Source organism: Harpia harpyja, chromosome 5 (genome assembly GCF_026419915.1).
Source record: "Harpia harpyja isolate bHarHar1 chromosome 5, bHarHar1 primary haplotype, whole genome shotgun sequence".
Classification (NCBI taxonomy): Eukaryota; Metazoa; Chordata; class Aves; order Accipitriformes; family Accipitridae; genus Harpia; species Harpia harpyja.
In genome coordinates, this window is record NC_068944.1 from 77,986,776 (window position 1) to 78,011,739 (window position 24,964).

Here is a 24,964-nt window from a genome sequence, read left to right on the forward strand (position 1 = left end):
ACCTGGAAGAAGGGAGTAATAGTTGCTCCACCAAACTATAGGAAGAAATATAGCAGTGGGGCTTCCCTGGGATAGATGAGGCTACAGCCCCCATACCCCACTGCTTCAACCAGGCTGCCGTGCCTCATGTAATTAAAAAAAGGCCATGAAATCCCAACGTGTGCCACTCCACATGATTCCCCTTTATTATTAAAAAAAAAAAAAAGTGTGTGTGGAAATATGCTGGCTCAGCAGAAATGTGTCTGGCCACGGTTTTGGTGCAAACAGCGGGAATCGGAGCCGTGTGCAGGGGAGTGAGCAAAAATGTGATGCAAAACACATCTTAATTACTTGGCCAGGGAAATGCACTAATGGGGCTTTTTTTTTTTTTTTTTCCTCTGGATCAGCAGTTTGAATGTCCTTTGGTAGCAGCCACTTTTCCTCCCTCCCACAAGTCCACTTTGCAGCTGAGTAATAATGTTGGTTTCTGGGCGCTACGGTGCTCAGCTTATGAAACATAGGAAATCTGGCAGGGGGGAAGGAAAAAAAAAAATCACGCTAGTGCCTGAAATTAAAGGCTGAAAGGGGGTGTTATGTTGTAAGTCTAAAGGTTATTGCTTAAAAATTATAGACTTGAGACATGCATGGAGAAACTTCCTTTGCATCTCTCTATGCCAGTGCTAAATCCAAATAGAAAAAGGCTGTGGATTGCCCAGCCTGGAGCAGACTTTGCAGCTGAACTTGCTGGTTTCTTTGCCTCTGCAAAAAAAAAAAAAATCCCTGCAACTCTGCTTTAAAAAAATAATCTTCTGAACTGTTCTGTTCAGCATATCAGTCTCCTTTCCTGGAGAGGTTGCCATGAATGGTGTGTTGGAAAAAACGCACGTGGTGTTTGCTCAGCAGTGTTAAGAGGGTTTGTTTGCTGGATAAATAAATGGGCAGAGGCAGTGGAAACCTTCTCCTTTCTTGTTCAAATACTGAGGCTGAGGGAAGCAATCAGGGAGATAAAGGTGTTGCCAATAAACCAGTTTCTTAAAAAGAAATTAAAAAAAAAAAATCAGAAGTCTTTTTTTTGGTGTTAGCTAAGCAAACAGCTGATAACTTTACTGAGGAGGTTGATGGAGCTATGTAAGCTCTGCATGGTCACACGGAGATCAGAGATCAGAGTTTGCCCCGGACAGGGAGCATGAAGTGCCTCAGTGCAGGTTTGCTCATGGAAATGATTGAGTGCTTCCCTAAATTACCTCTCTGAGAGGTATTGTGCTCTTAATTGTTGCATGTGGCACTTGCAGAGTGAAAACTGAAGTGCCCTGAAGCGATGTTGGGCTTCAAAACCTGAACCTGGTGACCAATCCTGGAAAAACTTGCATGTGTGTGTGAAATCCTGCAGAGCAAAATTGGGCTTTGCAGGGCGATACATCCTTTCTGCTGCGGAGCAGGGGTGAAAGCACTGATCAGAAATATATCGTGTATATGCAAATGTTACCCTGGTGTTGCTGGGTTGCAAATCAGCACAAATCAGCTATTGGTAACACAAGAAATTAAAAAAACCCAGATATTGTTGCCAGCTGGGAGCAAGAAGGGGAAACTCTCTTTAATTCATATTGGAAGAAAATTGTAGCGACAGCAGTGATGCACCTATGTCCTGGAGGTGTTGTGATGCGTGGAGGACTAAAATAGTGACTAAGTACTGGTTTATATGGAAAGAGGGTGATTACTGTGCTGATACTGTATGGGGAATTGCAGAAATGCTGAAGGATGTTTAAATGGAAGCGGCCGTGAAGACCTTTGGATCTGCTGTGGTTTTGCTTTGTATGGTTAGAATAAAAAAATGCTTTGGTCTTGGGAAATGCCAGCAAAGGGGAGTCAGGGGAGGAAACACTAAAGGATCAGCATCTTAAAAAGAAAAACAGCATAGCTCCTTCTACTGCCCTGAGCCAGGTCAGGGCAAGATCCCTGAAGGATGCTATCCACAAAAAAACAAGTCAAAGGCAACATGCTCTGCAAAAGGTGGGGGAAAGCGATGCCCTGGCTGAGCAGACCTCATGCATGTGTTGTTTTTCTTGGAGCCTGTCATGATTTAGCATGAGCAGCCAGAGCCCCTTTCAGCCGACAACTGCATGCTGTCAGTTCTGGGTTATCTCTCCCCGCTTTCCTTCGGAGCAGATAAGAAGGTTATAATCAGCCTGGGAGTTTGTCTTGCTGGGAGCAGGCAGCTGAAATCAGTCCTTGGTGTTTACATCTCCCGACCTGCACGAGTGGGGAAGGGAGGGCAGGGTCTGGCTCTACTAATGGGTGCACACAGCAAGCCTCCTCCCTTGCAGAAGGGTTGTTTGCACTGAAAAATAAGTTTTTCCTCCTCAAACCCAACCGTAAAGCACTTTTATTTGGTGTGGGAGAGTACCTTGAGTACTCATAGCCGAATCTGAAGCTACACTGGAGGCAGGGGCATGGATGGGCAAGGGGAACGTTGCTCTGGGGCAGAAATAGCAGGTTCATCTGAGTAGGGTGCAACACTGTAATGAGTTCTGCCTGGCCTCTACCTCCAGGGCACAGTGGTCTGGATACTCTGGCTTCCCCGGTCCCAAAAGGCTGAGAGAGTTGGGGTTGTTCAGCCTGGAGAAGAGAAGGCTCTGGGGAGACCTTCTTGCAGCCTTTCAGTACTTAAAGGGGGCTTATAAGAAAGACAGAGAGACTTTTTAGCCGGGCCTGTAGCAACAGGACAATGGGTAATGGTTTTAAAGTAAAAGAGGGTAGATTCAGACTAAATATAAGGAAGAAATTTTTTACAGTGAGGGTGGTGAAACACTGGCACAGGTTGCCCAGAGAGGTGGTCGATGCCCCATTCCTGGAAACATTCCAGGTCAGGTTGGACGGGGCTCTGAGCAACCTGGTCTAGTTGAAGATGTCCCTGCTCATTGCAGGGGGGTTGGACTAGATGACCCTTAAAGGTCCCTTCCAACCCAAACCCTTCTGCGATCGTGTGCAGAGCAAGAGGCGGCACGGTTCTGCAGGAAGGTTTGGATAGATGCACTTGGTATTGTACCACTGGGTAACTTAATCTCGATTTATCAATGCAACCAAGTGTTGATAAATAAAGGCATTGAAGAAATGGGAGAGGTTTTATCCACACAGTGTTGTCTTGCAGGGCCACCAGTAACCACAAGGTCAAAGAGACAGTCGCCCTGGAGCTGAGCTACGTGAACTCCAACCTGCAGCTGCTGAAGGAGGAGCTGGAGGAGCTGAACAGCAGCATGGATGTGTACCAGAACGACAGGTACACCGAGCAGCCAAGCCAGGCAGGCAGCTCCCTGTGATGTGGGAAGAGCAGCTTGCTCACTTGGGATTTTATTTTTATTATTATTGTTTTGCTTTTGCTTTTTCTGGGAGCAAGTCAGCCTCTTGCCTTGTACCTGTTGCTCTGTTTCCCTGCTCTGCACAGGGTTTAGTGCTCTGGCAAGGGACCACGAGGTGGTGGCTGGAGAATAGGGGAGGACATGGGCATGGGCCATATTTGCTGTGAACAGTTTTTCATCCTGGGAACATCAGTGTTTCATTTATAGAGCTGCAAGGAGAGCAAACTCAACAGCTTTTTGTAGCAGATATTTACATGTTCAGGGATGGATGGTGCATCCTCTGGACACTGATGTCCCAAAGCAGGAGGAATAGGTCAGAAACAACCATCTTTACTTGCATCCTCCCCCTTTCCTGAGCATCCCAGCAGAGCATGAGTTTTTTCCAGTGGGTGAAATAGGGTATTTAGCAGAAGAAATTAAAAGCGTGGCTGCTCAGGAGCCCAACGTCCTGTTCTGGCTGTTCCCAGTGCAGATTACTCACTGATTGCTTTTCCCATCGAGGGTATTAGGTTATTTTTCTCTCTTTCCGATGTTAGACCTTTGTTAATTGAAACATTCTGTTGCTTTGAAACGCTTACCCAGCCACCTCAGGCTTGACTCACTGGAGCGGTAATCCTAGCACGCTCGCCAGCAGCAAACCAACGTGCCGGGGCGGCTTGGCAGCACTATTCCACTGGGTGAGAAAAGCAGAAATCCCCGAGGCAGAACAGACCGGGGACGCTGCAGCAATGTGGGAGCCACTGCTGCTCCTTCCCTTCCTGAGATGGATGGGTGGATGGTGTTTGATGTCACCAAGCTGAGTGGTACGGTTGACACATCTGAGGGATGGGATGCCATCCAGAGGGACCTGGACAAGCTCGAGAAGTGGGCCTGTGTGAACCTCGTGAAGCTCAACAAGGCCAAGTGCTGGGTCCTTCATCTGCGTCGGGGCAAGCCCTGATATCAGTACAGGCTGGAGATGTATTGGGGGATGAAGAGATTGAGAGTAGCCCTGCCGAGAAGGACTTGGGGGTACTAGTGGATGAAAAGCTGGACATGAGCCAGCAATGTGCACTCACAGCCCAGAAAAACAACCGTATCCTGGGCTGCATCCAGAGCAGTGTGGCCAGCAGGTCCAGGGAGGGGATTGTCCCCCTCTACTCCACTCTGGTGAGACCCCTCTGGAGCACTGCATCCAGCTCTGGGGTCCCCAGCACAAGACAGACACGGACCTGTTGGAGCGGGTCCAGAGGAGGGACACGGGAATGGTCCAAGGGCTGGAACACCTCAGCTATGAGGAAAGGCTGAGAGAGTTGGGGTTGCTCAACCTGGAGAAGAGAAGGCTCTGGGGAGACCTTCTTGCAGCCTTTCAGTACTTAAAGGGGGCTTATAAGAAAGATGGAGAGACTTTTTAGCAGGGCCTGCAGCAATAGGACAATGGGTAATGGTTTTAAAGTAAAAGAGGGTAGATTCAGACTAGATATAAGGAAGAAGTTTTTTACACTGGGGGTGGTGAAACACTGGACCAGATTGCCCAGAGAGGTGGTCGATGCCCCACTCCTGGAAACATTCCAGATCAGATTGAACAGGGCTCTGAGCAACCTGATCTAGTTGAAGATGTCCCTGCTCATTGCAGGGGGGTTGGACTAGATGACCCTTAAAGGTCCCTTCCAACCCAAACTATTCTATGATTCCACGATTCTGTGTACCCCCACGTGCTTTTCCCGGTGCATGGTCCTCCACAGGGGAGGTTTGCTGTACTCCTGGGGACAGAGAGAGGTGCAAAGGCCGGGAGAGCATCAGTGTCTCCATCCTGCAGGTTGCTGCAGTGATATTTAATGTAGGACCAGGATGATCAGCATGCAGGATTGTGTTAGGGTCGCAGGGTCTCCTACTGGGAGAAAGCCAAGGGAGCCCATATCTCTACCGCCCTTGGGTGTTTGCTGCACTCAGAGGGTCTGTTGCAGTCTCTGAATGTAATCCTGGCTCTTGAGCCTTCTTTTTCTGTGCTAGAAGTAGGGATGCATGCAACATCTCCTGTGTTGCATGCATCCTCCCCAAGTTCTTCCCTAGCAGGGATGCTCGGCTTTTCCAACCTGCTGCTTGTTTGCCCTGGTTTAAAAAGAAAACAGCGGCAGCAGTAACCCCAAAACCCTGCCCAGGCTGAACAAAAGCCCCTTTGTTTGCTCTAGGCATTGGATTCAAGCGGAAATCTTGTTAGGGAACAAGCAATAATGGCTTTTCTGCACTAATTATAGCTCTTGAAGCTGTTTATTCGGTATGAACAGATGAAAATATGGGTGCAACCTCCCTATCCCGCTCCCCAGGTTTTTGCAACTTTCTTTGCCTCTTTTCCTCCCTGGACTAATGAGTGATGTGCTAACAAGTTATCAGTGGTTTCTGGAGGTAATGAGAGGAGGCTGTTGTGCAAAGCTGGGTTGGCGAGGGCTTGATCCTGCCTGACCCACCTCCCATCGTGCTCTCTGCCAAACTTTCTTGTCTCTTTAAACCAGTCCCCTGGGAGGCCAGGTATCTGAGGATGCGGTAACATGGCTCGGTGCCAGGGCTGGGGACATCCCCAAGGGATAGATGGGTATCGGGGAAAGCATTTGTGGAGCCGATATGAGCTGCAGGTACCACGGTGGGTTCCCATTCCCCATCTCCGTATACAGGAGTTGGATGATGGGTTTAGCTTTGGGGCTCTTTGCAGGGCTGTAATTTTCTGCACGCTCCAGGCTCTGCTGCTTATACAGACCATTTCTTTACTTCTTGGCAGCAGAAAATCAAAATAGCTGCTAAATCCCCCAAAAGATAGTCCTTCCTGGCTGTCATCCTGCAGCACTTCTTCCTCAGTGCTGCACAACTGCCCTGGTTTAATATTGAAACAGGAATCACTCCCCAACTGGGTGTTCCCAGCGTCATCGTCATCTTCAGCATTTTACAATATCGAATGGTCTCTGCGATAAGAGCTATTATTAGACAGCTGCTTTAAATAGAAGTAGAAAATTTCAATATCAGGTGCAGCACTGCAGCTCGAGCAAGTCCTTATCAGCGCCAAAGCCCAGATTAGCATGTAGGAGTGGGTGAATCTGTGACCTCTGTTCGCATCACGCCTGGTTCCTAAGGGCTGGTAATTAAAGCAGCTTCGTTACTGGAGCCTATTTTGTTGCTATTGTACTTGTTATGGACAGAAAAGCAGAAGCTGGAGGAATAAGGGTGATGGTTTCAGGTTTTTTTCTGCCCACCTCCCCTGTCGCACTGCCATTCCCAACATCACATTGGGAAGAGCATCCTTCTGCTGTACAGAGTCAGGTCCTCTTCTAGCTTTACCCTTTAATAGGAGCAGCAGAAGCTCAGGGCAAAGATCTGCTTCATTTTAGTCCCTGACACCACAGGGTCTCTCCAAGGCTTTTAAACCAACCACCAAATAGGTTGTTCTCTTTTTCCAGCGAGTCCATCAGCGTCCCCATGATCCCTTTGGGCCTGAAGGAGACAAAGGAGCTGGATTTGCTGGTACCACTGAAGGTGAGCATTGGGGTTTTGCATGTTTGATGCGATGCAAGATGATGGAGTTGAGTGACCATGCACTTTGGGGGATGTTTCAGCACATGGGTACAGTTGGGGGCTGTAAAGGAGATGCTGCAGCAGCTGCAAAACATTTTCTGTTTTGGAACAGCTGCAGAAAAAAAATTATGGGGAGGAGCTGGACTTAAAACATGGGACAGTGGGAGATGAGGGTCTGGAGATGCTGGAGAGCAAGAGCTGGGCAGTGGAGGAGATGTTTTTCCCTGGTGTGGGTTTCCTTGTGGGGAGAGCTGGCAAGTTGCTTATACAGAATTGCCCAAAGTCACCCTTTATATCATGAAAATCTGTTTTGAAGGGTGGCTCAGGATTTTCTCTTCTCTTGTTTCCCCATCCAGGATCTCATCAGTGAACACTATGGAGAGGAGGGCATCTTGTTTGAAAAAGAAATCAAAGAGTTCATGGAGCTACGGCAGGTCGGTGTCCCTTGAGTTGCAAAGTCCAGAATTGCTTGTTGGAGGTGCCACATTTTGCCCTGAGGGTCCCCTCATCCTCTCTCCAAACTGCACCCTTATCCTTGTGTCTCGGGGCGTGGGATTCCCATGCTAGAGCACCTCAGCTTCGGTTCATAGGTTACAAAATATTACAGACCATTCAGTAATTGTTTTCTTTCCACGTCCTTTAACGCCCTGCTATCCTAGAACTGAACAGCAATAAAAGTTACAATGCAATCCATTACTAGTTTATGAATATTAGTTCACCCCCGGCAAGGCTAAATGACTGTTCTCTCTCCAGCTAGTGCTTGGAGAAGAGGAAATATAAAGCAAGCCAGTAAAGGTGAATTTTCTTCTGTCCTATGAAACAGATCTCATAAGTAACTTCAAGTTTTGCCTTGCTGTGAAGCTTTGATCTGGGAGAGCGGAAAGAAAGAGGCTTGCTCAAGTCCTTGTGAAGGGCCTGATCCTGCTCTTCAGGCTGTGGGAGAGGAGCTCTGCAAAGCCAGGAGCTGGGAAAAGCCCTGTGGTTAAAACTAGGCGTTAGGAGAGCTCTGACCCGCCTCCTTGTGTCAGGTCAAAAGCTCAAGGGCTTTTTTATTAAGAGCAAAAAATCCTATTTCTTCCCTAGCATTTATTTCATCAGACTTTGCATGAGTTTCTCTTAAAAAAAAGTAATAATCCCAGCTTGGTTTAGATGAACGTTGCCTCCAGCACAGTTCCCAGGCTGCTGGCTCTGGATTTGGGTGCCTCAGCACCGAATTGGTGCCTCCCCGACCTTTCCCACAGCTGAACCTGTGTTGGGGGGGGCTGCCTCCTGCTGCTGCACAGCCACTTGTCTGCTCTTGATCTGATCCTATTGATCTAATAACTAAGGTGGAGTTTATCTACCCCTGGGCTGGCCAGCATGTGCAGCTCCATAAATCCGACATTTCCTTCCCGTTTTCCCCCTCTCCTCTCACCCACGTGTCTCGTCTCCCGTCCCCGCAGGCAATGCGCACCCCGAGCCGCAACGAAGCTGGGCTCGAGCTCTTGATGGAGTATTACAACCAGCTCTACTTCCTCGACAGCCGTTTCTTCCCTCCCACCAAAAGCCTGGGTGTCTTCTTCCACTGGTTGGTGCAGCTTTCCCCATCCCACCCGGGACATCACGAGTGGGGAGGGAGCCAGGGCCAAGCCTCCACGACGGGATCGCTGCCTTGGCAGCAAAGCCAGGGCTGGCGGACACGGGGAGTTGGGTTTGCTCTCGCCCTGGGTGGGTTAATTAGGGGAGGCAGGTGAAAGCACATTCCCCACAGGGCTGAGCCCTGATGGGAACGATGGCTGCGAGCCCACGCAGAGCGCTGAAAACCCTCCAGGCTCCTCCTGCGTCCGTGGGTGAGGAGCCAGGGATGGGCAGCTGTTGACTCTTCCCTTCCCCAGGTACGACTCCCTGACGGGGGTCCCATCCCACCAGCGGGCGCTGGCCTTTGAGAAGGGCAGCGTGCTCTTCAACATCGGAGCCCTGCACACCCAGATCGGAGCGCGGCAGGACCGTGCATCCCTGCCGGGGCTCAACCAGGCCATCGATGCCTTTCAGAAGGCGGCCGGTACGTGGGTTCCCCGCTTCCCCGGCTCCCCAGGGGCGTGCAGGCAGCATTTCCCTGGGGTGGGAATAATCCACGTGAGTGCAAGAAGGGGAGGGAGCAGTCATACAAAGAGGGATGGGGACAGGGCATCTCCAAGCGACTACAAACCAAGTGCAAGTTGGCACCACGCTGCTTCTGTGTGTGATGAAGAGGAGCTGGGATGAGCCAACAGCCACCCAAAGGGCTTTCTCTTGCTGCATGGCAGTAGGGATGTCCCAGCCGGGGAGAGGAGAGATGCTGATCTGGCTGTGAGCAGCTGGGGAAAAAAAGGGACCCTGGGACTGTGGTCACCCAGGGCTTTGGAGAGGAAAGCTGTGGGCCCAAGGATGGTTTAGATAGCAAGGGAGGGACCCCCAACCTTTTTACCCACCGGTTATGGTGAGGTGTTTGATGTGCAAGTGGGGTTGCTGGCTTTTCTCCTCCTGTGATGCTGGTGGGGAAACCTTCGTGGTCCAATAGTCTTACTCTCCTGCTTACAAGCCCGGTGGCTACCAGGAGCTTCTCCCTCATGCAGGTGCCTTTAACTACTTGAAGGAAAACTTCTCCAACGCTCCCAGCCTGGATATGAGCGCCGCCTCCTTGAACATGCTGGTGCGGCTGATGGTCGCCCAGGTCCAGGAGTGCGTCTTTGAGAAGATGACCTTGCTGCGTGCCCAGCACGACTTCCTCACCCGGCTGCAGCTTGCCCAGGAGGCGGCAAGGGTGAGCACCTCAAGGAGGAGAGGACTTGGTGGGGCTGTCACCACTGGAGAGGCTCCTTCTGTGGCCACCAGAACCCCCCAGGAGAGGACAGCCTGCTATTCACTGTCTCCTGATGGATGTCCTATATCTCAACCCATGGCTTAGCAGCTTGTTTCTTGATGCCCCACAGGTGGAAGACGTCTACTCGCTGGTACACCAGACGATGACCCAGGCTCACGTGAAGGATTACGTTCCCTTCTCTTGGACCACCATGGTCCACGTCAAGTCGGAGCATTTTAAAGCCCTCTCCCACTATTTCGCTGCCATTGCTCTCTGCGACTGCCCTGGTAAGTGTTATAGCTCAGAGGCAGCTGCCTGCTCAGCCAAGTGCTGGCTCCACGTGGTAGCCTGGCGTTTGGGAGAGAATGCAAACAAAGAGGTGAAGGGACACATGCACAGTGTAGATGGATCCAAAACCTAAAGTTTCTGGGATGCTCTGAGCTGTTGATCTTGCTTCTTGACTCAGCGATTCATGCACGGGGCAGATTTCCTCTCTATTTCTGGTTTGCAAAGTCCTTCCAAGAAGGTGAGCAACAAGGTGCTGTAGCGATGTCACCTGCAGTTGCCTTTGGGACTGGGTGGGTAAAGAGGGGGGGTCAGCTGCCTGCTGACCACACGTGTGCTGGTGTCCTCGGCCGGGCATCCTCCAGAGGCAGCCAGGTTCATGTGGTGGGCCAGCTGGGGCCTTCAAAAAATAAAAATAAAACCAAAAAAACCCTAGGATATCCCTGGACAAACTGGTCTGGGCTACTCAAATGTAATTGCCAGCCTTGTGGCCAGCTGCCCTGGGCATCCCAGGGTGGTGAGGTGCTGGCAGCAGGGTACACGTGGCTGTGCCGGAGCTGGGCTTACGTGGCTCCGGGGAGCCAGCTGGAGCCTGGATGTAGGATGCAACCTATGATTTCCATCTGTGCCGTCACTGACGCTCAGGCAAGCAATTTCGGGTCAGGCAGAGGATCTGGGGGCGGGCAGCCGATGCACGCTGTGACCTGTGGTGCTGACCCATCGCTTGGTGGGGTGGTTGAGGACAGGCTGGGGGATTTCTTGGGGGATGGCTGCCGAAAGCAGTGCTGTGCCGGTGACGGCTGCCAGACTGTCCCAGCATCCTCCCCCGCTCCGGAGCCTGCCCAAAATCTTGCTGCCGGGCTTGTGCTGTGTGGGCGTTGCAGAAGCAGGATTGAGCAAGGAGAGCTGCTGGGGCAGAGACGGGAGAGAGTGGGGTACCGTGGGGCTGGAGCGGCTTAAAGAGAAACCGCAGAGGACAGTGATGGGGCCAGGTTTGCATGGGGTTACAAGGGACAGTGCAAACCTTTCCCCTAAAATTTTGAGGCTTTTTGCCTGGCCTAACAACCTTAGGTGCCGAGGGAAACACAAATCTGCAGGAGTTGCCTGATTTGGGTGTTTGGGAATATTTTTGCTCCATCCAGAGCATGCTGTTGAGATCTCACGTGCCTGCTTGCTGCCTCTCCCTGACCCCCTTGTTCAGAATATCAAATCTTTCGCTCCCACAACCAGCCGGCAATAAATTCTTTATGCTGCAGTTTAATCCCTCAGGGATGCTGGCCTGGAGAGGGTTAACATGGGGAGAGCCAGCTCTGGAGCTGCTGGTTCCCAGTCTGATGGATGCCTATGCTGGGGGTGCTCACCAGGCTTTGAGATCTCCTAATATTCAGACCAGCAAGCTCACAAGGCTCCCTGGAGCCCTCTGGGTTCCTTCCTATCACACCCTGTGCCCAGTCAAGGAGGCTGCTATCCAACCCTGAGCTCCCAGTGAGCCAAAGGGGATTAGGAACAGCTTTGGCTGGAAATAAGCATGTAAAAATCATGTACAGAGCCCAGTGTGGTGCTTGGAGCACCTGTGCAAGCTCTATCCATCTCGGTTTCCCCATCGAAGGACCCTCTTGGTTGCACTGCAAGCTCTCTGCCGGTGCAGAGGTTGCAGGAAGGAGGGCTCGGCTCCCAAATTCCACGTCAGTCTGCCCAGCTCTTGTGCTTTAGTCGTTGTCTGACTTGGCTCCATCTCACTAACCTCCAGGTAGGGAAAGCCCAGGGCTCTTTATTTCCAATCCTGCTTCCAGACCAGAGCAAAGGAGGGAAGGAGACAAAAGAACCAGATACTTGTGCTATGCACAGGACAAATCCTGCACTTGGCTTCAAAGCCTGGTGCAGCCTTAATGCGATACCTCCTCCCTCTCCCCATCAGTGATGTCTTGGTCATTGCAGGGTGTAGTTGGGTGGGAGAAAGCTGCTGCTGAAGTTATTGGGGCCACCTGAACGTGGATGTGGCTTCCCGGTCCCCTCGTCCCCACTGCCACGGGGGTCTGGGTGGCCGAGCAGTGCCCTGACTTCTCTCTAAGCCCGTCCCCGTCCATTTGTTTCACACAGCGGCATCCGATGCTGAACTGCCGGAGCAGGAGAAGGCTTTTATCCAGTTCCACGTCACCATGCCAGAGGGACCGTCGCTCCGTGTCCTGCTGCAGGACCCCGAGGAGAGGAGGAAGCTGGGTAAGCACATCGCTGGGAGCAAAGCGCCCCGTTCTTGCGATGAAACCTCGATGCACAGGCAGGGAACCCCATTGTAACCCTGCCTGTGTAGGCATGGTGTCCACAAAGGAATGTGATGAGCTGTTGGGGGATGTTTCCATGCAAAGACACCTTTTTTTTTTTTTTGCTTTCTTTGAAAAGAGCCTCTCCTGGGAAGGCAGGAAAATGTCACAGTTCCCTTTTACGGTGTTGGGGGACCAACTCATGCTGCTTGCACCAACCTGTCCAGCCAAGTTTGACAGTAAAACCTCAAACATTGAGGTGTCCTGAGCCGGGTAACGTCACCCAATGCAGCATGGAAAAATCCATAGGAACACAGAGATCCTGGAAGCTCCTTGGCTTGGGCTTGCCGCTGACTTGGCTTGATAACAAGAAGACACAGCAGATGCCAGGGGGTGGCTTTTTTAGCTGCATCAAAAGGCTTGGGAGACGAGAACTTCCTCCCATGTGGATTTTCAGCTTCAGGGGAAAAACAGAGCATTGCTTATTCAGCTGAAGTCATGTTTTGGCAGCCCCTCCCCAACGAGGCTGCAACAAGACCAAGCTCAGCGCCCTGATTTTGGGGTGTTGTCTCCTGTTTGCCTCCCCCATGAGCTGCCTCCTGATGCTCTTTCCCCTCATTGCACACATGTGAAAGGAGACAGGTCCCAGTAGGAATAAGTTTGTCACATCGCCAGCCCCAGCAAGGTCCTCCTGGCTGCTCAGCCGGATTTTACTGCTGGGGATGGGAGGTGGAGGACATGGCATGAGGAGATTCTTTAAATGAACCCCAAAACCAGAGCGTTATGGTAACACCACCCCAACACCCTCAGCTGCTGTCATCTGGTTTCACAATTTGCATCAATGCAGCTTCCAGGTCTCCCTGCTCTTCTTGGGGGGAATGGGCTCCATTCAACATCTGCTGGTGAAAAATGAACGGGTGGATGCCAGCCTCAGCTCTGGTTTTGGTTTACAGGAAGGGAAGAAGTTTGTGGCATTAAAATAATCTCCCTGGAAGGATATTTTTTTCCCCCTTCCCTTGTCTCCTAGTCTTATAACATTGTGTTTTATCAGACATAGTATATTCCACCATCTTCAATAGAATGGAGCCAAAAGCTTGCACAACTTCTATGCTCAACCTCTATTCCCAGTGATCTCTTGAAAATAGCAGGAGTTGGTGATATTCAATAAAACATAGTTGCTTTCTTGCCCATGGATGAGGCTGGCTGTGGGTGCTTTGATAAAATATGGTTGATTGCATTTGATACAATTATTTTGGAGAGTCTCTTCCTCTCTGGTTTCCATTCAGCCTCAGTATATTTCCTCGACTGTGACTTCTTGTAGGGGAAATCAGAGGTCTTCGGGCCACTGGCTGTGGTCCTCGTAAGTCTGGAGCAAACCCTGATCATCTCTCTGGGTTATGTTGCCACCGTGTGTCCTAAAACTGTAAATGCTACAGGCACACGTGTTTCTATGATACGTGTGTGTATATACGTGTACATATATATATAGCTTTTTCTGTAGTTTAGCGTTGGATGCTGGTATCTTGGTTGCAGTCTCTTGCAAAGGAGATGTTTGCATTGATACCCATGGGTCATCGTGATTTCATCTCTCCTGGCCATTTTTCGGCCGCTCCGTTTTCACGAGGGTGGAAACACATTGAAGGCAAGTTGAGAGGAGCAAAGCAAGTCCAGGCGCCGAAGAGGATGGAAAGCAGGACCTGCAGGGCAATGAGAAGGCTTTGCTTAGCCTAGAGAAGAGGGAGATGTGTTGCATCTTCCCGAAGCTAAAAGGCTGTCACCAGGAGGACGGGGCTCGATCGTCCTCCATGTCCCCCCCCGGGGGACGCAAGGCGATGGAGAGAAGTTAATTTGCGAAGGAGATTGAGGTTAAGCGTTAGGAGGGACTTCGGGGGCGGTGCAATGTGGTGGCGGCTCCTTTGCCGGCGGTTTTCGGGAACATCTGCCAGCTCCGCCGCCGGCGCCGGGGGAGTGAAGTAGGTCACCCTTCAAGGTCCCTTCCCAGCCCTACCTTGGGGGCTCGAGCTGACGGCTGGGACCTACTCCATTTAGCGCACGTTGAACGCCTGGCAGGCTGCGAACGTGACTGGGCTGTCCCTGAGTCACGTCGGGTGACACAGCCGCGAAGGCTGCTGTCATCCGTGGGCAGCCGAGCGAGCGGAGAGGGAACGGCGGCGGGGCTGCTCCGCTCCACTCGGGCTGCGATCTCTCTGCTCCCTTGCAGGCAAAGCTCATCTGAAGAAAGCCATCATGAAGCACGAAGAAGCCATGAGGATTCACGGCCTGTGCAAGATCCTGCGGAAGATGGATATCCTCCAGGAGGTCCTCTCCTTCGCCCACAAACGCTCGCTGAGCAAATACTCGGAAATCGACCACGAGGAGGACTTCTTTGAAACTGGAGATGCCCCGGACATTCACCGTAAGTGGATTTTTGGGGGTTCAGCTGGGGAGGGGATTTGTGGCAGGTTGCATGAGGCGGGCAAACTCCGTGGTGAGTTCGTGGCATGTCGCTGTGGACCAGAGCTCCCTGCGTGGTGGTGGAGCATCACAGGTGGGAGTGGGGGCTCTGGGTTGCATGTCTGGCAGCTGCATGAGCAGGTCCTGGCTCTTATGGGTCCTACCATCCCTCCTCGGGGAGCACGACGTAGAGGCAGCAGCTGCTGCAACTACCTGACCCCAGTTTCTGTGCTTTTCTCTCCCTACCACTAGCCAAAACTCACCAGAAACCAGAGATAAAATCCCCCAACTTCTCCCAAGTGAAGGTGACCGACCTCTTCCACAGGCTGGTACGTACAGCTACGGGATGGAGGTTGCCCCGAGGGAGCAGACATCTCCTCCTCCTCCCTTGCATGCTCTGCTTGCCTGGTTTCCTTCCTCCCCGCAGCCTCTTCTCCCTCTCCCGGTGCAGCCTCTGCGCTCGCGGGCGGCTTTCCGAGGAGGATGAGCCGCTTCCTCGCAAGCAGGGACCCGTGCAGGAGGAGAGCTGGGAGGGTGCGGATCTGTCTCTGCGAGACCTAAATGGGTCGTGAAGCTCCTCTGGCACATGGTGGAGCGGGCACAGGCTTTTTGGGTGGGCTTTACCCCAGAAGGACCGACAGGACCCTTTAGAGGAAGCTTTTTGGGAGCAGGATGGTGCCAGCTGGGAGGCACCAGGAAAATCCCACTGGACCTTTATCCCTACACTCTTTAGGCTTTTACAGGGTCCTGAGGAGCAGGGCTGAGCTTCGGGGCTGCTGTGGGACTCGGCTGTGCTGTCCCCATCCCCCAGGCACCCCAAGGGCTGCGTAGCACCCCAGGGAGAGGTTGGGCATCTCTGCTTTTGTACAGCCCCAGGGCAGGTGTGTATATCCTGCTTCTGTGGGAATAGAAACGTAGGAAAAAGACAGGAAAATAGGAAAGATATGGGGGGGATCTGACCCTGAGGGGGTGACCTGTCCCACCGCCTCGCTCCCTGCTACTGAACCACCCCAGCTGGGCTGCATCCCCCAGAGCCAGGCAGCAGTGAAAAACTTCAAGCCCCATTGTCCCTCTTTGGGTGAAGTTTGGGTTTTTTTTCCTGAAGGGGAGAATTAAGGAGCCAGCTCTGCCCACCGGAGCTTTTTGTTTCATTTGCTCCAGGATTATAGTGTCTAAACTGATGCCAGATCGCTGACTGTGCCGAGATGTCCTCCTCCTGCCTTGCAGGACCACGACACTGCTGGGAGGATGTCCAGACCTAAGCTCTGGGCAGAGGGTTGGACCAGAGACCTCCCAAGGTCCTTCCCGACCTGCATGAGACTGCGCCTGCTCATAAAGCCAACATCTGACATGGGCTTTTAAGCACCTCTAGCTTTATAGTGCATAAATCTGTATTTTGGGGTGCGCAGGCAGGGTAAAACACCAGGCAGGCTCAAAATCAAATCCTTAAAGAAATGGAAAACAGGCTTTCTTGCTCTGCCTCCTCCCCATCAGTGTATGTTTTGCAAGCTTGCATGTCCCCAGGGAGTTGTTCTTGCACCAAAAGGTGCTTTCTGTGTTTCTACCTTACCCCAGGGACCCCTTTCGGTTTTCTCGGCCAAAAACAAGTGGTACCCAGCGCGGAGAGTCCACCTGATGAGAGGAGAGAACGGTTTTGGGTTCACACTGCGAGGAGACTCCCCCGTCCTTATTGCTGGTGTCATCCCGGGGGGCTGCGCTGCCGTGAGTACCCCAGGCTTTTGCTGTCCCTGTGGGGATGCTGGAAGTGAGGTGTCAGGGGTTGCCTTGAGGGGTACCAGGTGGTTTTAGGTCTTAACGCTTAGTTGGTAACTGCATTGGTGTGCTCAGGTGGAGACTCATCCCTTGCCGGATCTCATCCTGGGGCTTGCAGTTGGGTGTCACAAAGGAATTGAGATTTATGGGTTTTTTCGGAGACAGCTAAGGAAAAAATACGGAGGTTAGCTCAGTTTTTAACTGCTGGCAGCCTCTCTTTGGCAAGCACCCAGCTCCCTTCTCCCCCATTTTGGGATGTGACAGTGGATGGAACAAGATGGCAAGTCTGAAACGCAAGTTATCTCAGTGAAAACTCACCGTATGGGCTTTCTGATGTATCAGGGGTAACTTTGTTTTCCAGCAGAAGCTTGCTTGGAGGATCCTGGTGGGGTGCCCAAAGGTCTTCCCCCTCCCTCAGCACTGTTCAGCATCAACCCTGCCATCCAGAGCCCAGCACCGCTGTAACAACACGCTCCTTAGCAGCAAGATAACATTGCTTTTTGGGAGACTAAGATCTTCTCAAAGACGATATATGGTCCATATCTGGACCACTGTTGTGTTCTCTGGGCTTCATTGCACTCAGCTGGCATGGGATTGGACTCCAGACAAACACCAAAATGGGGGTGTCCCTGGGTGGACAAGTTTTTCTAAACTTCCATTGCAGCTCGCCTGGCGTGTGCTGGCTGAGTTGCTCCTAGCTCTGATGCTGTCCTCACGGCCCCAAGCTGGCACATGCTTTCCTTCAAGCATGTCAAGAGCCTTGTTGATGCCTTGATGGATGAAGGGTGTGCAAAGAACCTTGCTGAGCCTGCTCTGTTTTCTTAAGGATCGAGGCTTGCAGGCAATGTTTTTTATATTTTTATTCTGGAGACCTGCAGCATTTAACCTTTATCGAAGAGTCAGAGCTGGATGCGCTTTTTGCAAGGCTGCAAAAAGTCACAGGGCTGGGAGTTTAAAGTGTGCTGGATGTCAAGCGTGGCCATCTCCAGCAGCTGCAAACGAGACCCTTGGTCCGTAGAGCACCCCACTTTTGCATGCACACTGCAAAGCAGATGTAAAATCTTTAGAAAGATGAAGGCATTAACTGTCTTGTGCTGTAGGTGGAGGGTGGACCCCAGCCCTCCCTGTGGCCCGTATCTCTGCAGAATTGGGACCTGCAGAGCAGGGTGGACACCGAGCAGACCTCGTGCAGTGGCATCCATGAGCTCAAACGTGCATCTTCTGTCTTCCCCTGCAGGAAGCCGGGCTGAAGGAAGGAGACTACATCATCTCGGTGAACGGCAAGGACTGCAAGTGGTCCAAGCACGCCGAGGTGGTGCAGCTGCTGAAGAGCACTGGGGAGGAGGGAGTGGAGATCGGTGTGATAACCCTGCAGGGCTCGGAGGGACCAAAAGCCGTAAGTCACATCCCAGGCCTTAGGTGGGAAACCGCAGAAGACGTTCCCCAGTGTCTTTCTGCCAGGCTGGAGGTGCGGGGCTGAAGCTGGGCATCACGTCTGCAGCCCAGGTGCTGCCCTGGCTTCACAGCCCTTTCTGCTCCTCTTCCCAAACAGGCGGACAAGAAGGCAGCGGCGATGTCCTCGGGCAGCGGGATGCTGAAGAGCAACAAGGAGAACAGCCGAAAGAGCCTGATGAACAGCAAGAGCGCCAGCACGCTGCTCGTCTGGAGCAAGAAGAGCAAGCGGAGCAAGAAGAGCACCTACGGCATCCCCTTCACTGCGGTGGGAGACAACGAGGCTATGTACTGAAGCAGCCGCCGGGCTAGGTCATGTCCCGTGAGCTCTGGGGCAGGCTGCCTGTGAACCCTTGCAAGCACCAGTGGCCTATCTGGGCTGTACTGGTGTCAGTGCTGCAAGGAACCCCCCGCCCCGGGGACGTGCCGCTGGTCGGATCCTCTCCGAAGAGGCAAGCGATGCACAGTACCGGACTCCTCCATCCCCAAACACCTACGTTAAACGATCCTCAGCTAAACAATATGGGGAAACATTGATTTATTCTTAATTTTTAGATTTTTTTTTTTTTTCTTTCTCTCTTAAGGGGTCGGGGGGAGCTGTGCTTCGGCATAAAGCAGGGACTGGTTTGTGTCTTCTGCTCAGTGCAAGGAGCAGCCGTACCAAGCCCCAGCTATTAAAGCAAAAGCTGTAACCTTCTTTAGCGTCTCCTAGGCTTTCTCTGCAAGGTAGAAGATGGCACTGCTGCCGCTGCTCACCGAGAGCTGCTGGCAGAGCCGAATTGTTCAGCAGCTCTAGCTGGAGGTCATCTTCGATTCCCATTTTTTAGGAGAGGGGATAGCGTGGGCATTGATGACTCGTGGTGACTCTGTCGTGGGGTCCAACGGAGACCTGCCCAGGCAGCACTGGGCTGTGCATTTCTGCCGTGGTACCAGTTAGGGATGTCCCAGTGAAATGAGTTGAAGTTAGGATGGGTTTGACTATTTTTTTTTTTAGTGCTTTTGGAGTTTTTTTTAATGGACACCCAGGTTGGCCCAGCAAATACAGCCCAGCTGCACAGCCCGCTGCTTTGGAAGAAAAGGGAAAGACTTGACATGCATTTGTTGTCTCGCTTTTTTTAATCAGTAGAGGTGGATTGCCCTAAATACGTGAGTAGATTAATAGCTAAGAGCCTTGTATTTTTCTTGGTATGAGATTAAAATTCCAGGAAGATAGCTCCTCCAGATTATTAAACTACTAAATTTGTGCTAGTATTGGATCTTGCACACGTTGCTAATACCCTAACACTGTGCTGTCAGCATTCGTACCGGAGCTGGGCTGATGGATACATGCATCTTGGTAATTGTACTGGAAATGCTGGGAGACTCCGAATACGTGCTTAGATATATTGGCAAAATTTTCTCAATCCCATTTCTGCCTTGTGCATTATTTTTCTGAAGGCTAAAGAGCTGTCTGGTCTTCAGTGCTTGGATGATCTTGGTAGGTATAAAATACCCTTCAGAGATGCAATTGTATTTTTGTACTTTTTAAGTCGTGACAAATTTGTAGCAGTAGTTTAAAGAAGTGAGTGTGCGCTGGCAGTGGGATATCACCGTGAGAGCATCCCCCCAAGGTTGTACCATGGCTTCTTTCTTCTAGGTGGCTGAATGCCCACGTGCCAAGCTTTCGGCCCCGGTTTTATCTAAGGAGAACTAAAGGAGGGCTTCTAGCTCTGTGTTATTGACCGAGAGGCCTCTCCATAGACCGAGACATCATCAAACTGGATTACGGATCCGGCTGCCACCATGAGGCCATCTGGTGCAGTCAGATTTTCTACATAATCTTGCCAGCTGCTTGGCGCAGGAGTGGTAAGGAAGGGGGTAGGTTCACAGAAAAGGCCACCTTGCCGTTAAAGCATCCCGGCAGCATCTTCCCCCGATCCTAAACGTGTTGCCGACACGGACGTCTCCGAGCTGGAGATGTATTTATTTAGAAGAAGCGTGCACAAGCGGCGAGCCTGCGCATCGCGTTGCCACCCGCATCACCCAACTCCTCCGTTGGCATTGGCGGAGGGGTTGCGTTTTGTGCGAGTTGGATAACTTCCCTAATACCGGTGGTTTTGGTTTTGTTTGTTTTTTAATTTGTACATGGACTCTCACCTTTTATGGATTAAAAAGCACTGATTCAAAAACACTTCGTAACGTGCATCTCTGTTGTGAATTACAGATGGACTGGGTGCACCAGCCGTGGGGCGGGGGGGGGAACAAGCCCTCGTTGGGCTTCCGAATGGGTCAGTTTTGGGTCGTTTTTACATAAATCTGGAGCCATTGAGGTTGGGAGAGATTGTTTGGTTCTAGTACTTCCTAATCCAAGACAAACCAAGCTCCTAAGTATCCAGATCGGTCCAACAGCACTTGGTGAGCCATGGTCTCCATCTCCAGCATGGTGTAATGGGAGCTGGTGGCTTTGTCACATGAGTTATTTCATGGAAGTAATGCAAGAGGTGGGGAGTGGAACTCAGGTTGGATCTCTTGGGGGTTTTTCTTCTGGAAAAAAAGGAAAACGTTCAAGAAAGTCATTTGCTTCACACTACATGTTTTATTCTGCTGTTTCTGTGTTTCCAAGGGGGGTTTCCCACAAGGGTTTCTAAACCCCTTGTTTTTGGAAGACCACATCAATGGGAACAAAGGCATTGCTCGTGCTGGACGATCTCATTGGTAGCTGGTAAACAGCAAAGCCTTGAGATAGGACCCCCCCCGCCTCTATTTTCCCTTGGGGGCCTGTGTTTCACTCTACCCCATCTCGCTGCCATCCTGGGAGGATGACCAAGCCCGTGGCTGTGGGGCTGGACCATGGGTCCTGGCAGCCAGACAAGTCCCTCACTCGGGGTGTACGCACCCCAGTGCACCTCACAGGAGTTTAAAAGGACAGAGTAACTCCTCTTCAGAGACACAGAGGTGGGTTTAAACCCCCTTAGATGGGAATGAACCAGCATCAGTGCTTTCAACATTAGGTTAATATATAAAAGCGTAGTGGGGAGCTGCTTTTTCTCCTGTCTACCAAGCCAGGGTTAAAATGGAGTCTAACTTTTTTTGACATATTTTTGTAATTTAAGGTGTTTCCCCTTTCATCAGACCTCCTGTACCCAGCATCAACCTCAGAGCCCTGCCAAGTCTTTTAAGCTACCCACACTAAGTTGTTCTGCTGCAGTAGATCCCTTTCCCACCTACGTTCAGTGGATGTGGGAAACTCGTGACTCCATAGCCGGGATCGCCTCCCCCTCCGATGACATATTGTCAGATGAGATGTGTGCTCCGTCAGCAAGAGTCTGGTGCTCCCTCCCTCTTTGCTGAGAAGCTGTGGAGCTGGATCTCTACATGCTTGTCTTCTCCATCTGGACCAGGAGGCGAAGGGGTCCTGCAGGATCCCGGCGGTGGTGGGCCAACGTGGGTAGAAAGCACAAGAACCATTGCAAAAATAGCTTTACAGTAACCAAGAGCCTTGAAGTCTCTCCAAGCTCTGTTCCTGCAGAGAGGAGCTGCAGGTGGGCTCAGGAGCTGAGGCCATGTGCAATGCTCCGTGGTCTGGGCACCCTGGGTTGGGACCAGTTAATGCAGCTCTTGTGGGCATCTTATGGCCAGAGAGGGGATGCAAAGAGGGGTTTGGTTTTTATTTTTTTATCCCTTGTTGATTTCTAGGACCCTTGAGACAAAAGAACGGTGGTGCCCACCATCCTAGAAACCCCATCGGGGAGAGCCCAGCAAACCCACAGGGGTTCAGCCATGTTTCCTGCCTTTGAGGTTGAATTTTCCTCCTCTCAGAGCTTCATGCTCAATAATAAAAAAATCTCCCAGCCCGTATATCAGCCCTTCCAGCATGGTGGGAAGGTGTTTTGATTTTCCCCTCCATTAAGTACGCAACGGCTCTCTTAATAGAAGAGGAGAAGGTACCTGTGGTGTCAGGAGCTGCGGCCGTGTGCCTGCCTCCTCGCTTCACGGCTTGTTGGCATCGTAACCCATCAGGGCTTTTCTGGAGCTGTCACTGGCTACAAATTAATGTTCCTGCTTGTCCCTGGGAGCAACAGAAGGAAATCAGCTACTGGGTTGATGGCCCCCAGCCCAGGCGTGGTTTAGTACTGGGACACTGCACCCGTGTAAGGTTCTCTCACTGCTTGCTACACTGAATTTGCAATTTGTTAGTGGGATCAGACCCTTCAGCAGCACCTGGTGCTGCTTTCAAACAGTCCTGGGCCAGGAGCAGATCAGCAGGGTTGGTTTGGGTGAAGGATGGGGCAGAGCAGGCATTCTCCTGCTCCCAAGAAGGAGAAGGATGCTGTACCTGCTTGGTCCCTTGTCTGGTGCTCACTCCATCCCATGGAAGGTGTCATCCTCAGCCCCGCATCCCACCTTAGCCTTCCTGAGCACCCATGTGCTGGGTGCAGAGCAGGGTGCTTATGGCCACCCTCCTTTCCAGCCTGAGCCCACTGGAGGGCAGCAGCACCCTGTCCAATACGCCCCTTCCTCGTAGCACTGGCACCCTAAATCTGCCCAGTCAGGCTGGCACCCTTCGACTCATGCTGCCACCCAAGGGTGAGTTGAGGTGTCCCTGGGGTGCTTTGGAGACCAGTGCATTGCAAAGCATGGCATAAAAAGTAGTTTTAAACCAAGTATCCTGCGAAGTGTGCAAGAAATAAAGCCAAGCATTGCAGTGCAGCATCCTTTGGGGTAGAGCACCCCGCGCTCATAGCAAGCTCCATCCACCCTATAAAGGAAGGGGTAAAATTTTGCTGGGAGCACTGGAAGCATCCATCCTAGCCCTCAGGCCCCCCTCCGGGGCTGCAGTGGGGGGGGGCTTGCTTCCCTAGGCTCATCCCAAAAAAAGCTTTGCCAAGGTGCTCTCTGAGATTTGCAAGGTCCCCTCTTGGCCCTGGCTCCCCAGCAGCTTGGAGGTGCTAAAGCTTTCCTGCATCGCCTTGCATGGCAGCAAACAACACTGGGAGGCTCATCAGACCTGAGGCCACAAGAGAGGGGCTGTGCCGGAGGGGTGTGAAGCCACCAGGGCAGCAGAACCAGGTGGGTCAAGGCTGGACTTCAGGTCAAGGCACTGGGGGCCGCAGGAGAGAGACCAGGAGATTCAGGAGCTGGTGGAGATGCAAGCTGGAAGCGTTGCACTAGAGGGCAGAGTCGGTACGTGCTTAATCCTGCTCCCCCCCCAGTCCAGCCAGCACAGGGTGGGATGGTGCTGGAGTCCCGAATTGTCACATACCCCCATGCGTGTAGATCCACGCACAAGACTCTGTGCGAACCCATCTACGTGCTAACACCCAAGTCAGCGCTTGCTCTAGCAATTGTCTCGATGCTGCTTGACAGCAAGTCTTCTTGCGTCTTCCCAATGGTCGAAGCGCTCCTGGGAGAGGACGGAAGGCAAGCTGCCACGAGCTGGGACCTGCCAGGTCCGTTCCTCAGGGCCCATCATCCTCAGTTGCTTCCTACCAGGGACAAAAGTGGTGGCTAATGATACTCTGTGTGGTCCCTGGGGAACGTTCAACCACCTTCCCATACACACGAGCAAGGGTCTCCTGTGTGGGAGCAGGTCAGACCTGGCCCAGGATTGACCTGGTCTGGCAGCAGGGCAGGGATGGAGAGGGGACCTCCTTTGATCCCTTGTGCCCTATTTTCTGTGGGACATGAGTGTTTCTGAAGGGTCTGCGCTCTGTAGTCCAAAAGAGGATGGGGGAGGATGCTGGTCCTCTACTGGATTCATCCCTAGAACATGTCCTGAAGCTTTATGGGTCACCTTTTCTAAGCTAGTAGCTTTCTCACAGCCCCCCCCCTTCCTTATTTTAATCTGCAAAATTTTTACCCTAGGCAGAGTACAAAGCTGCTCCACTTTGGGATTTGCATCCCCATATGAGGAGCTGCCTCTGCCCATCTCTTTGCAATAGCAGCAAGAGATGGACAAGTTTCCACTGCGGCACAAACTCCACTGGCATAGGATGCTGAGGCCGGACCAGAGATGTGGAGCTTTCACGGGCTGCAGGATGCACTGGGAGAACAGTCTGGGTCTACACCAAGCGACGAGGACAAGAGGACCATGCTGTGGGGCAAGGAGATCATGCTGTGATGAAGGAACGTCATGTTACGGAGCAAGGTAGACATGCTACAGGGCAAGAGGGACATGCCATGGGGCAATGGGGGTCATGCTGTGGGGAAAGTGGGCTTTCAGGGTCCTGGTACTCAGTAGGGATCCCTCATGGCTTGGAGCAAGCCTAGCTGATGTGACCTTGGTCTGCATGGCTGGATCCAGCAGCCGGACCAGGCAGGGATGTGCCGTTGCATTGAGCCAAGCCAGCAGCCTGCGTGACCTCTGGGAGCTGGGGGTCCTGCTCAGCTCCTGGGGACCAGGGGCAAATAAACCCTGCAGTATGTGGAGGGGCCCTTTGCTGCAGCACCCAGGCGCAATAAATGCAAAGCAGTGCTGTGGGGTGCATCTCTCTGCTCTGCCTCTTCCCCCTTTCTCTCCTGCCATGGAGCGACTCCTGCCATGTCCCTAGACTCTCCCGACAAAGTCATCGTATTTTTTTTCCCGTCTCGGGAGCAGTCCTCCTCTTTTTCCCTGCACTCACGAAGGGCCTCCTTCACCAGGGCCCAGTCTTTAATGGGAAGGACAGAACTGAGCCGTTCGGAAATGGCTCCTGAATCTTTAATAAAGCAAACATTGCCTGGGCCATAAACATATGATGACAGCAACAGAGGCTCTCAAGCTTATTGCCTGGCCGCTAGTTCTTTACTTAACTCTGCCATAATGGCTTTAATAGCCCGGGAGGGAGCTGAGGTGAAAGTCCTATTAAAAAATGTATTTCCGAATTTAATTGAGGCTCCATCTGTGGGGAAAGACAGAGGAGAGGTCGCTCCACAAGAGAGCTATGAAAAAAAAAGAGCTCTCTCCACCTCCTCCTGCTCCTGCCCTGCCTAGGTAGTGCCCAGCAGCAAATCGCACCCCAGCCGGTGGCCCTGGGGACATGGGACCTTCAGAGCGTTCCCTCCCTGGGGGAGACCTGGGA

General features: G+C 52.0%; 1 protein-coding gene across 6 annotated transcripts in view; it reads left to right on the forward strand.

The window, feature by feature from the left end:
• Positions 1-20,094, forward strand: part of RHPN1 (rhophilin Rho GTPase binding protein 1) — a 31,332-nt gene extending 11,238 nt beyond the window's left edge. For 5 of the 6 annotated variants that reach the window (XM_052788149.1, XM_052788150.1, XM_052788152.1 and 2 more), the window contains exons 3-15: positions 3,128-3,256; positions 6,746-6,839; positions 7,235-7,312; positions 8,321-8,445; positions 8,753-8,919; positions 9,473-9,660; positions 9,830-9,986; positions 12,085-12,204; positions 14,467-14,661; positions 14,952-15,028; positions 16,275-16,421; positions 17,710-17,868; positions 18,025-20,094. In XM_052788149.1, coding sequence (XP_052644109.1) covers positions 3,128-3,256; positions 6,746-6,839; positions 7,235-7,312; positions 8,321-8,445; positions 8,753-8,919; positions 9,473-9,660; positions 9,830-9,986; positions 12,085-12,204; positions 14,467-14,661; positions 14,952-15,028; positions 16,275-16,421; positions 17,710-17,868; positions 18,025-18,219 — 1,831 coding nt within the window. In that variant the 3' untranslated portion in view covers positions 18,220-20,094. The remainder of the gene's footprint in view (positions 1-3,127; positions 3,257-6,745; positions 6,840-7,234; positions 7,313-8,320; positions 8,446-8,752; positions 8,920-9,472; positions 9,661-9,829; positions 9,987-12,084; positions 12,205-14,466; positions 14,662-14,951; positions 15,029-16,274; positions 16,422-17,709; positions 17,869-18,024) is intronic. The other variant, XM_052788151.1, reaches the window with a different exon arrangement.
• Positions 20,095-24,964: the final 4,870 nt, after the last annotated feature.